Source organism: Delphinus delphis, chromosome 19 (assembly GCF_949987515.2).
Source record: "Delphinus delphis chromosome 19, mDelDel1.2, whole genome shotgun sequence".
Lineage (NCBI taxonomy): Eukaryota > Metazoa > Chordata > Mammalia > Artiodactyla > Delphinidae > Delphinus > Delphinus delphis.
Genome location: NC_082701.1, coordinates 26648594 through 26662470, shown reverse-complemented (window position 1 = coordinate 26662470; position 13877 = coordinate 26648594). Strand labels below are relative to the sequence as shown.

General features: G+C 44.1%; 1 protein-coding gene across 1 annotated transcript; it reads left to right on the top strand.

The window, feature by feature from the left end:
* The first annotated feature begins 1650 nt into the window (after positions 1-1650).
* C19H17orf78 (chromosome 19 C17orf78 homolog) lies at positions 1651-13098 on the top strand. Its single transcript, XM_059996629.1, is given in 9 exon segments — positions 1651-1711; positions 2343-2420; positions 3647-3703; positions 5062-5253; positions 5256-5351; positions 8073-8222; positions 9197-9321; positions 9920-10042; positions 13021-13098. Coding segments are annotated over 9 exon segments (960 nt in total).
* The last annotated feature ends 779 nt before the right edge of the window (positions 13099-13877 follow it).

Genomic DNA, 13877 nt, shown 5'->3' with positions numbered 1-13877 from the left:
ATCTACAGAAAATTTCAGACAGAGAGACAGCAGGGGAACATGTCTGACACCACAAGGGAAAAGAGAACAATGCAATTACGTTAAGGAGATAGTAAGCAAAAACCATGAAGCCCAGGAAAGGCAGTGGAGCCCCTTTATTCTCTGCCCACCAGCCCTGCTAGGACAATCAGGCAACTGAGACAGTGCTGGTCTGGACCAATCAAGATTTGAGGCACTGATGTTACCTCTACTCGGCTGGCTTCACTTCTATCCTCCGTTCCATAGCCAAATGTCTTTCAAAGATGATCTACACTTCTTCACCTCCAATTCCCTCTCAGCCGCCTCCTACTTCCACCATGCCGCTGGAACTGCTCTTACAGAATTGTCAAATCCAGCGGACAGTTTGTCCAGTGGACAAATCCATTCCTTCCTTGAATCACCCTCCTTTCTTGGCTTCTAGAACATCCACTCTCCTGGTTTTCTTAGCTCAGATGCCACCTCCTGAGAGAAGTCTTCCCTGACCACCCTACTTAAAGTGGCCTCCGGGAATTCCCTGGTAGTTCAGTGGTTAGTCTGCGCTTTCACTGCCGAGAGCCCGGGTTCAACCCCTGGTTGGGGAACTAAGATCCTGCAAACTGCCAAAATAATAATAATAATAAATAAAGTGTCCTCTGTCATTCCTCCTTCACCTCATCACCTGTTTGTTGCTTCATGATGATTGTCACAATCTTTAATTATCTTGTATGTGTATTTGTATATTATTTATTGTTAGCCCTCTGTACTATTTTATTTTCAACCATGTTTACTGTCTGCTTCCCATTGTTTCACATGAACTCACACTTGGCCTTGCTCACTGCTAGAATAGTGTCTGGCACACAGTAGGTGCATAATAAAGACTTGCAGAAGGGGCTTCCCTGGTGGCGCAGTAGTTGAGAGTCCACCTGCCGATGCAGGGGACAAGGGTTCATGCCCCGGTCTGGGAAGATCCCGCATGCCGCGGAGCGGCTGGGCCCATGAGCCATGGCCGCTGGGCCTGTGAGTCCGGAGCGGGAGAGGCCACAACAGTGAGAGGCCCGCGTACTACAAAAAAAAAAAAAAAAAAGACTTGCAGAAGGAAGGAATGAAAGGCACTGTGGCTGCATGTTCAGCAGTTCCTCCCCTCCGTCCACATTTCAGGAAACATGTCCTTCAGTGACACCTCTGTCCTTTCTGTTTTCCCAAGATTTCCCTTCATGCTCAATTTAGCCAGATTTCAACCTGAATTAAAATGTCAGGAAACAGGGTAGTATTTAAATTATGTTTTGACTCAGACCTCATGAAATATCCTATGGAAAGTCCCTTGAATCAAGCTCCCTTTACATCATTATCAGAGCGTCAGCCTCTAGAACCTTCTTACCCATAATCAAACTTATAATGGCTCCAATGGAGTAAGTACATTCACAGTGGGTAAAGAGACTTCAGAGGGTCTTAGTAGATCTTCATTATTGCTATGATCCCCCTAGCTATGCTATCACAAAGTCTACAATTTTAGAAAAATCTGAAGGATACAATTTTAGAAAAATCTTCTACAACAGTTATCTGTGTAGGAAAGCCTTCCCAAACTGCAGGCAGTATCACTCACCTAGTGTACTTAGCTCTTCCTCACAACCTCTCAGCCCAGTAGTCATAGGAATGTGGTCCACCTACACTCACTTCACTATTCGGGAGTGTGAAAATGTGCAAAACCAGACAGGTATGTCCGTACTAAGGTAAGTTTATGTTTATAACTGTGAAGGGATTCTAGAGATCGCTGGGTTGGAACGCTCCATTTACAGAGGGGAAAACTGCGATCCATAGAAGTCAAGAAGTTTTTCTCACTGTGCCGCACTTAACCACACGGGCTGAACTGGAAGCCAGTTCTGTTGATTCCTAGTCCAGCGCCCTCGCCAGTGTAACTCACTGACTCACTCAGTCCTAGTTTCCTGCTCTATTCTAGAAATCACTTTCCTTAATAGAAATCTCTCCATCTCTTTATGTCGGTGTGTGAATAGCCGTGCCTGTGTCAGTGAGCATGTATGCGAATGTCTACGTGTCTCTGCGAGTATTTGTAAAGCATATCACTGGGTGTTTATATCCTTTCTCCCGGGGAAAGCTCTAGGTAATTACAGCTCCTTACGTCGGCACCAGCGGTGAAGTCAGGTGAAGATCTTCTGAATCAATCATTAACAAACAAACTTGGTCCTGTCTCCTGTCAGGAAATGTGGCAAAATAATTAGGGTGGAACCAGACTCTCCCAGGGTCAAACTTGGTTCCAGGCAGTGCAAGAATTTAGAGACGAGGCTATAGGTGGCTGTGACAGACCAGCAGTGTACTGTCTCTACAAGGAGAACGTGCCCAAGCTAACACGGATGCCGTCTTGGTTTTCAGCCTAATCATTACATCCTACGATGCTAACAAGAAAGGTTAAGTACTTCTCTAGCCTAGTATTCTGGGAAATCCAAAGAGAAGCCTAGCAAGTGTTTAGGGGTCTATTCCGCCAGATAGAGATACAGCCAATACTTAGCAAATGATGTTTTCTCCATGTTATTCAACTCAGAGAGAGAGCTGTTTCATGGTAAGAAGTCTTCAGAGAGTGTGACGCATTCTTCCATTTTGTTCACGTAACTAACATTAAAATTCCTTTCACTGTTAGATGGCTTTCTTTCCTGCAAAGTACTGTCAGAGTTTCAGTATTGTCATCACCTAAGACTCCTAAATTCATAACCCCTCATAAGATGTTGTCTTCCTTTTTAAAGGCATTACATCCAAATAGACGGGGATGCTCATGGATGGGAAGAGCTGAGAAAGGGTAGTCTGAGGGTGGAATGGCACCGCTTGCTGCTCTTTGATAACTGTTTATTTAAGACATGATTGGGCTTCCCTGGTGGCGCAGTGGTTGAGAGTCCGCCTGCCGATGCAGGGGACACGGGTTCGTGCCCCGGTCCGGGAAGATCCCGCGTGCCGCGGAGCGGCTGGGCCCGTGAGCCATGGCCGCTGAGCCTGCGCGTCTGGACCCTGTGCTCCGCAACGGGAGAGGCCACAACAGTGAGAAGCCCGCATACCACAAAAAAAAAAAAAAAAAAAAAAAAAAAAAAAAGACATGATTTTTCAAAGTGTCCTAAACAGTTCATCTCTAAAATTAGCTGACCAAAGTTAAGGCCAAACAGCATAAGGTGCAGCAGTAACAAATTTAACAAATGAAGAAAACTCACAACACCCTGTGAGTTATGTGCCAAAAAGCATAAATAACTATAACCTATCATTTAACCTATCATTCTATGGGAACCTGGAAAGATATCTTGTCCAACGATACACTTATTAAACTTTCAAAAGTTTTAATACAAGAAGGTAGATAGGAAGGAGAAGAAATAATAGGCAGTGTTTGAAGGAATGGGTTGGTTAGTCTTTCATTAACTTAGTTAACTCTTTTACCTTCTTTCTCCCTAAGGATAATAGACTGGTACCCAGTTTTCTTTGTACTAGGCTAACTCCCACTTGCATAAATCTTGAAGTCCTTTTGAGGGAATGTCTGATCTCCCCAAGTGCAAGTTGTATGAGAAGGAGCTGCATTCTTCTGTATCTCCCTCTCCAGTGCCCGGAATTCTCAAGCAGAAGTACCCAGTCAACCCTGACCTTTTTTTTCCCCCAGAACTCAGAGACAGCAGCTGCCAGGTGGAACTGCTGCCTGGTCTCTTCCTCTCAAAGGGCTATGCTAATGCGAGGTAGGGAATGGGCCCTTGAAAAATCGTTTTGCCATTCCTGAACAGTTTTACCTTTAAAAGATGCTTGTCTCCCCCAGTCCGAGCCCAGATCTCAAATATCCTGTTTAAAAGCTATGTATCCCCCTGTGAGGCTTTCTGGAAACCCATTTTTATCTTGTGTTTTTTAAAAAATTTATTTATTTATTTGGTTGCGCCAGGTCTTAGTTGTGGCAGGCGGGCTCCTTAGTTGCGGCTTGCAGGCTCCTTGGTTGTGGCATGTGAACTCTTAGTTGTGTCATGCATGTGGGATCTAGTTCCCTGACCAGGGATCGAACCCGGGCCCCCTGCATTCGGAGCACGGAGTCTTATCCACTACGACACCAGGGAAGTCCCTGGAAACCCATTTTTAAATGAACTGCTATTGACTCACAGACTTAGAGAACGAACTTACGGTTACCAGGGGAGAAGGGTGTATGTGTCGGGAGGGGGGATAGTTAGGGAGTTTGGGGCTGACATGTACACATTGCTAGATTAAAAATGGATAACCAGGCTTCCCTGGTGGCACAGTGGTTAAGAATCCGCCTGCCAATGCAGGGGACACGGGTTCGAGCCCTGGTCCAGGAAGATCCCACATGCCACAGAGCAACTCAGCCCATGCACCACAGCTACTGAGCCTGCACTCTAGAGCCCACGAGCCACAACTACTGAGCCCGTGTGCTTCAACTACTGAAGAGCCCACGCTCCGCAAGAAGAGAAGCCAAAGCCACGACAATGAGAAGCCCTCACACCGCAACGAACAGTAGCCCCCACTCAATGCAACTAGAGAAAGCCCGCATGCAGCAGCAAAGACCCAATGCAGCCAAAAATAAATAAAATAAATAAATTGATTAATTGAAACAAAAAGTTCTTCAAAAAACAAAAAAGAATGGATAACCAAAAGGACCTACTGTATAGCACAGGGAACTCTGCTCAGTATTCTGTAACAATCTAATTGGGAAAAGAATTTGAAAAAGAATAGATACATGTAACAAAAAATAAATTAAAAAATAAAATGTTCACTTATACAATATTAATTAATTAATTAATTAACTGTTGTTACCTAAGCCGTGGCTGCATAAATCAAAGAGAAGGAGGCGGCACTCAAGTGGCTCTGCGTTAGAAAAAACAACCTAGGAGCATCTCTCTGGGCTGCATTTACTGCAGTCACCAATCTTCATGGGACCCACGGCAGGAAGGGGGAAAGGCAGGGCTTGTATATTTAGTACATAGAAACATGCTGAGGGAGAACTGAAGGAAAAAGAGAAGAAAGTACAGCAGTGGGCCATGAACAGAAGTGGGCTGGCTGGGCACCATTCAGATTAAGAACTGGCTTCATTTTCCTACCTGGCTTTTCTCCTTCCAGAAGCTCGGACAGAAGCCAAATCGCCCACATTCATCCTAAATCAGGCTGTGGCTACCTTGCAGTGTCTTGGTTCTAGGAGCAAAGTGAAAGTCAACCTTGTATATTTGGAAAAAAGGCGAAAGGTCAAGCACACTCAGAAGAACCTGAGAGTCGTGCTGTTCCCCGCAGAAACAGCACTGCCCCCCCCCCCCCGAGCTGTCACCTAACCCTCACGTCCAAGGTTCAGATTGGATCCCTTGTGACAGGCAAAGGTGAGCTTGGAAAATGCGATGGAGGTAGGCGCTGCCTTCTGGCTGACGTCCTTGGAGGCAGGTAGAGCTTAATAGCAGCTAAAGCCTCAAGGAAATGGATTAGCTCTCTCTCTTTAGGCAAATCTATGTAAATTTTTAAAATGTCATTTTAGTGCATGGATTAGGCTCTTTGGAATTTGATTAGTATGAACTGATTCCTATGGTCTGTTTACCCCATGAGAAACTGTGGCATACAAGAGAAATAACATCAAACAAGTGTTTATTTCTCCAATGCTCAGTTTCCATAGCTACAGATGAGAGATTTGACAAGATGATCTAATTTCTAGATATGTAAGCCCAACATCAATATGTAAGGCCTCTCAAATAGCCCTTTCAACCTGCTAGTATTATTACAGAATAATCTCTAAAGGAGATTTCCACTTAAATATAATGTACCTAATGTTCCCTATTTAAAATGAATTATTTTGCAATAAAGCATCATCCCCTAAATTATCCATTTCATAACTTTGCATTTCTTGTAGACCTCCTTAAAGTGGGGGAATTCTTGCTCAAATATGCTTAGCCAAAGAAAAGCTAATATTGCAATTCCATCAGCACTGGGAATAGACTGCTTGTATTTACAAACTTGCCCCACCTTAATACTCAGTTACCTAGCAGATGAGACCTAAGAGATGAGCTGCCAACAGGGATGGACATTAATTTAGAAGCTGGGCAGAACTGGAACTACACTGACGGATGAAAAGCCTATTAAGTAGATTTTGAAACAGTGGCTCCCCGGAGGTGGGAAGACATGCCACACTGAAATCCCATTATCCCTGTGGCTAGAGGGCACAGTTCTTCTATGCAGAGACAGGATCTCTAGGTTTTGCCTCCTCTTTCAATCATAATATGACTCAGTTTGCAAAGTGTTTTTCACACCTGCTTTCTCATTTTTGTTTCCGATCTTCACATCACTCCTGTGAAATAGGTAGACCAAGAATTATTTTATTATAACCATCCTGCTGATAAGGAAACCAAAACTCAGAGAACTTATATGTTACTTTTCCAGAGTGAGATTTATCTTCATCTCATCTGACCCAGAAACACATATGCTGTCACTTCAGAGAACTGACTGGCACTATGCTGAAAAAAATGCCACATAATTCTCTTGTTTTTCCTTTTGACCCTGTTGGCTCTTTGTCTCTGCTTATCTTTGCCAACACTGTCTTCCTGATTAAACAAATCAAGGACTACTTCCCCTATAATTTGTGTACAGTACCTGGTACTGTGCCCACTGGCCTCTGAAGTAAAGAACTGTCATTTTCACACAGACTTAAGACCTGGGAGAATGATTCAGAAAAGTCAAGTAGGACGTACAGATCTCAATTTAATAGGCAATGACAGGAGGCCATTAAAAATAGAATAGGAACCACTGTTGGAACTGGATTAGATCAATTTGGGAGGCACGTGAAGGTGGTTCCAGACCACAGCCAGCATCCATCTGCACCCCATCTTTTCCACAGCTGTTTGAGTCACCATCACCTCTCATTTGGATTCTGCGAGAGCCTCCTAACAGGTTACTCTGCTTCTCCCAGGCCCCCCACTACAGTCTGTTTCCAACTCAGCAACCCACTGATCCTTTAAAAACAAAGCCATCCGGTCACTTCTCTGCGCAAAAACTTGCAACGGATCCCCACTTCAAGCAGAACAAAAACCAAAGTCCTCAAACTGGCCTACAAGGCCCTAAGTGATATGGACCCATTTCCTTCAGAAACTCCCTCATCTCCTATGACTGTCGCCTTGCTCACTCCACTGCAATCTCTCTGGCCTCTGCGCTCTTCCTCTAAAACTAAAACATGCCAGACACACTCTGCCCCAGGGCTTTTACACTGTTCCCTCTGCCTAGTTCCCCAGCATCTGCTTGGCTAATCCCCTCACCTCCTTCAAGTCTCAGCTCAATTCTCATCTTCTCAATGAAACCAGCCTATCCTGTAGGTCGCCCAACCACTGCCCACCCGCACCCCTCCGACTGCCCCCTTACCTTTCTCTACTTTGTTTCTTTTCGTAGCACTTATCCCCTTCTAACAAACCATAAAATTTACTGTACTTATTGTCTGCTTCCCCCAGCCCCCCTCAGCCCTCCTTCCCCCTTGCTTGTTCCCATGGTAGAAGGTACCCAGCTGATATATCCAAAGTACGGAAGCAGTCCCTGGCACATACTAGATATTCATTTTTAAATATTTGCTGAAAGAATGAAATTGAGGGGACATGAAGCTGGGAGGTCTCCCCTTCTTCCAGCTCCCCCTTTCCCCAAACCTCTCTCAAAGTCGTTGACTTAGACTCCACTAGACAGACCTGCCGCAGTCATTAAGGCAAATTATGCTACTTCATGTTCTTCCTTGGACTTTGGAGCCATCTTTTTTAAAGAAGGAAACTTTCAGTGGTGCTACACCCTCCATCCTTATTATCATTATGCCCTTACGAGTATGGCCATACTCCTTCACTCTGAACGTACATTAGTCAAAGGCGCCATGGGAATTTAATCCATATCTTATTAGTATCTCTATCCTCATTTATTCTTTGGCATTATTAAGGCCCACACTTTAAACCTATGGACAGATCGATGGGGCCACAGTTAGAAGTTCATATCAGCTGGGTAGAGCTAGGGTTTTGTCAGGTAAAATCAAAGGCAGGATAAAGTTTTCTCAGTTGTCCTTTCATTGTTTCTTTCTTGTTTTATAGCTTTTTTACCAGGGATCTCCCACTGTAAGGTCTACCCAGTGATGGGGGCTTCATCAGAGACTTTTCCCACCACTACCACCTTCGTAACTCCTGGGAAAAAAGGAGAGAAAACTACAAGGATTGATGATTTTTCTAGTCCTCTGAAACAAGGTACAGAATAAGTAGAGGTAAGACAAGAACGGAAAGAAAAAGAAACATTTTCAGTCCCAACACCTGCCTGGGTCTCCTAGGATTTTCCCGGAGGTTGAGAAGTTACACAGTTTGCATTAGAAAATCACTCCATTTCTTATGGAAAAAAAATCAGCGTCTCTATAAAGAAGGTCCCAGAAATGTTTGTAGCTTGACACTATTAATAATCCTTCACCTCCACACAAGTTGAGCTCACCTTGTAGCCAGATTCGGGGACAGCATAAAGGGTATTGGTGTGGTGGGTAATTCCAGCCATCGTGTGAATAGAGAGGCGACATTTAAACTCTAAGCACTCGTTACAGTGATGACAACAACCAAGAAGCATGTTTTCATCTGCATTGTTTTTACAAAGAGCCCTCCCTAAATTGGCCAGGACTAAAATTCTGTAAGATTTCAGTTTGGGTTACATCCCAGTTCCAACAGGAGAAACGTAAATAGGAGATTAGTATTAACAAGATGCATATGAGCCATTTGTCCCCAAATTTGGCTTATGACCCAAAAACAATGGCAATTTACCTCTGTCCCTCACATGCCCCACTAAATTGAGAAGAGCACAGGAAATGTGATTTGCTAATCCCATACAGTATGTGTGTCGAGGCACAAGGACAGAGACCCTGAGAGGGCTGCTGGTGACAGACTCCCTTGCGTAACTTTTCTTTCCATGAAAGCAGTGCAAGAATCAATCCTACTTGATCATGGAAAAATTCCAAATCCTAGTAAAGGTGACTCTGGGAAGAGACTGCAAAGGAGGTTAGAGCAGAGCCCATGATGCCTACTCCACTCCTGACTCTGAACTGGAAGTTCAGCCTCTGTCTCTGAATCAGGCTGGGCCCCTATTCGTCTTGTGAGCCAGGAGACCTTCAAGTCAAAAGGTCAATCTTTTCCTTCTCTCAAGTTCTCTTTTCTCCCTTTTCTATTCCTCTCTCTCTTTTTAGACACAGATGAGGACCTAGAGAAGAGGCAGAAATGGAGCATCGTGGTCAAATTTCTGATTGCAGTCACCTTGTTGTTCAGGGGAATTGCCATTATAGTGTTCATCATTTTTGAAGTCCCATGCCCTGTAAGTTTGCTGATGTACTGGGTCCTTGGGCTTGATCTATAAAGACCTCCTTCTGTCCCAGAGGCAGGCTGGCATAATGAGAAAAGCACAGACTTTGGAGTCTGGACACACCTGCCACTCTACACTCACTAGCTGAGTGGCTTTGAGAAGGTTGTTTGCCTTCTCCAACTGCAGCTGCCTCATCTTTAAAATGGGACTAATGATATTTGCCTCTCATGGTGGTTATGAAGTTTAATGGAGATTCTGTGGGAAAGGCTCCTGGCACGTAGAGGTGCTTGCTAAATGCAAGTTCCTTTCCTCTGCTGTACTTGTGCATTCTCTAGGGAGGATAGAGCCAATAGGAATGTATATTTTCTTTTTCCTTAGAAGAGATGATTTTCAGGAATTCTTTGGAGGTCCAATGCTTAGGACTCCATGCTTTCACTGCCAGGCCCGGGTTCGATCCCTGGCTGGGGAACTAAGATCCCATAAGTCGTGTGGCACAGCCAAAAAAAACAAGAGAGATGATTTTCTTTAAATGGCCTGATGTGAGGTTTGGAAGATAATCAGATGCACAGCAGCCACCTGAAGTTAATACCAGGTCATTTTCTCCCTTCAGAGTCAATGCCTAGGAGCCAGAGAGCTATGCCAATGCCAGAGGTTGTGGAGAAGGCAAGGAAAGGAAGGCCAGCAACCTGGTGTAGCTGAATCCCAGACTGACTCTCAGCCCAAAAAGGAAAGTGTTCTCTGTATGGCTATTGTCATTTGCCTAGAGAAAATGGGGTTAATATATAAATCCTGGGAGACAGGAAGCTGCTTGAACTATGCAGCAAATGTGGGTAATTCTTTTATGTGTCAGGAAATGGGCAGGTATTTGTACTACTGTTTTCTTAACATCTGCAGGGTCATAATACAATAGGGTACTTATTGAAAATAGCTATTTATGGGCATCAGATATAATAAATCAGAATGGCTAGAGTGGGACCAGGAATCTTATTTTTAAGGTTTTTTTTCACTGGACCACCAGAGAAGTCTTTTTTTTTTTTAGATTTTTAACAAGCTCCCTAAGTAGAGGTGGTTTTACTGTGAAATTAATGAAGCTTAAACTCAGGACCCACGGGACCTGCACAAAGGCTTTGAATCCAATTTTGTATTTTTAAAATCTGTATTCTTTTTCTTTAAAAAGGGTCCCTGAAATTGTAAGAGCTTCAGAGCCCACAACCTACGTCTCCATCCCTGCCCCTGGGTAACTCTGACATACAACGGGTAACTCTGACATACAACACAGTTCAGGAACCACCACACTTGAACACAGCCTGAATACTTGGCAAAGCACCTTCTTTCTTCCCTGCCCTGGGGTTTCCTGGCAGGATTATAAATCCATATTGCACTTTAGTGTGTAAGTCAGACACCACACCACCGGCTCAGCATGGCTGCTTTAAATAGTTTTCCCACCAGGAATGGACTCAGCCTTTGACTACAAGAAAGTGATGGGTGCCTTCTCTACATCTAAAAACCCACTGAAACAAAGAGATGAGGTCTCCAATACTTTTTTAAATTAAAGAAGGTGGCCACTTTTGTAGAATTACAGCACTGAGAATGGGTCTCAAAGATTATATAGTCCAGGATGGGACACACTCTTTAGTTCCATGTCAACTGCACATATCAATAATCAAGCAGAGGACTTCCCTGGTGGCGCAGTGGTTAAGAATCTGCCTGCCAATGGAGGGGACATGGGTTCAATCCCTGGTCTTGGAAGATCCCACATGCCGCAGAACAACTAAGCCTGTGCGCCACAACTACTGAGCCTGCGCTCTAGAGCCCGTGAGCCACAACTACTGAGCCCATGTGCTGCAGCTCCTGAAGCCTACGCACCTAGAGCCGTGCTCCACAACAAGAGAAGGCACCACAATGAGAAGCCGCGCACCGCAACTAAGAGTAGCCCCCATTCACCGCAACTAGAGAGAGCCCGTGTGCAGCAACGAAGACCCAATGCAGCCAAAAAATAATAATGATAATAATAATCAAGCATAGTGCAACTGGAAGATGAATACATTCCAGAGGTCTAGTGCACAGCATAGAGATTACAGTCACCATATTGTACACTCTAAAATTGCTAAGAGACTAGATCTTATACATTCTCACCACAAAAAAGCAATGGTAATTATGTGACGTGATGGGATGTTAGCTAAAGCTACTGTGGTAATCACACTGCAATTTACAAATGCATCAAATCAACACGCTGGACACCTTAAACGTACACAATGTTATATGAAAATTAAATCTCAATTAAAAAAAATCAAGCATGGGGCTTCCCTGGTGGCGCAGTGGTTGAGAATCTGCCTGCCAATGCAGGGGACACGGGTTCGAGCCCTGGTCTGGGAAGATCCTACATGCCGCAGAGCAACTAGGCCCGTGAGGCACAACTACTGAGCCTGTGCGTCTGGAGCCTTGTTGTGCTCCGCAACAAGAGAGGCCGTGATAGTGAGAGGCCCGCGCACCGCGATGAAGAGTGGCCCCCGCTTGCCGCAACTAGAGAAAACCCTCACACAGAAACAAAGACCCAACACAGCCAAAAATAAATAAATAAATAAATATTTAAAAAAAAAAAAAAATCAAGCATGGCACTCTTTCCACCCAGGCATGGCATCAATCTTTTTTATCACAGTGCTTTAGGTATCCAATGCCAACTTATTTGTCATCTCTGGTCTAGGTTAATATTTTCTATAATCCTGTTTCTGCTAATGTTAGATGATGAGCCCAGGTAAATCAGTATAATTCTATAATTTAGTGTATTTTTAGTTCTTTAATCCAATCAACATTATCATTTCTACTGAACATTGAAAGAAACAGGCCTGAAGGGGACTAAAAAGTCTAGTCCAGAATTAGAAGAAGCCACGTAACAGCAACTCTGATTGAATTTCTCCCATGAACAAAATAAGATACTAAATGATAAAGGAATTAATTTTAAAAAAGAAATTTTATACACACTGCCTCATTTGAGCCTCATAAAATCCTGGGAAGTAGCTAGGGTGGGTATCTACATCTTACTGATACTTAAACTAAGGCTTAGAAAGGTTATTGACTTTCCCATGGTCACACACCTAGTGGAAATAGAACTAAAATTCAGGTCTTTTAATTCCTATACTGGATTTATTGGCATATTCATCTCTTCCACAAAATTTTACTGAAAGCCTTGAACTGAAGTTCCCTGCCTTCAAGAGGCTTACAGTCTATGTTCATAAACAGTTAAGCATTTAGAAAGTACATACAAAATCAGGTGGGGCACGGTATAATGAGAGTGGGATGGGATTAGTAAAAAATATGTGGTCCACATTGACCCAGATCTTTGCCCCTTCTCAAACAGAGTGAGATTGTTTGGGCCTGATTCCAGGAATGAAGTCGAATCCCTGTGCATCTGGGATCCAAAGTAGCTGCACATCCAGGGCCCTTTCCATTCAAGGCAAATCGGTCAAACAAGGGATGGCTGGGCTGTTTATTAGGAGGTTATTGGTTTCAACAAACTGTAGGTTCTCATACATAAGTGCACTTTGCTGATACTTTCGCAGTGTAAAGCACAATAACTTTTCCTAGAATCGATGGGTAACAAAGGCGAAATGATGCGCACAGGGTTTAGTACTAAGCTATCTCTTCGTTGGTACATTAAGAAATACCCATTTGCATCCTTCTTTATCTTTCATATTTCCTTTCAATCTCTAGCTTGGACAAGATGCTCCCAAATCATCAAGCCCCAAGAAAGCGGCAGAGATCACTGTGGTCCATGAGACATACTTCTGAAAAGTTCTGCTCTGCCTCACACACTGAATGAAAGATACTACATTGTCTTCTCCCTACTATTAATCAGTATGGGCAGATTCTTGCTAATTTTACCCTCGTATCTTCAGCAGGGACATTACGATCAGACAGTAATGCCAGGCCAATGAGGGGGAAGCCTGGGCTCCAGAGTTACTCTCATGCCTTTGCTACTGACTTAGCCACAAGCCTCTGAAATTCACTTGGTAATCCCACAAAAAATGGATATTTTTTTCACCCCATCAAATGAAAACAAAAAGTCTTCCCTCTGAGCACTATGAATGGACCCACTTACTCTCTTTGACAAAAGGTTTAAACACAGCCTCCAAGGAACTGAGCAAAGCAGCCCTTGGCGTGGCACATTCACCAAGTCCTCGATTGTCCTCTCTGCTGACCTCACGCGCACTGGCTCTCAGCCAGCTGAGGGTGGGGCTCCTGTTTTCCCAGGCTGGCATTCATAGGGCTTTATGACTTAGCCTCTGCCACTACATGCAGCCCTCCACACACTGGGAAAGGGAACGTGACCCTAAGCATTCCAGAAGTCCTCCTCGTGACTCATCCCCAAAGCACTGAGGGACTGCGTACAAATAGGATCCAGACTGGGAATTCCCTGGTGGTCTAGTAGTTAGGACTCGGCACTTTCACTGCTGTGGCCTGGGTTCAATCCCTGGTCGGGGAACTGAGATCCTGCAAGCTGTGCAGCACAGCCAAAAGACAAAAGCAAACAAACAAAATCAAATAGGATCCAGACAAGGTCTGCTGAT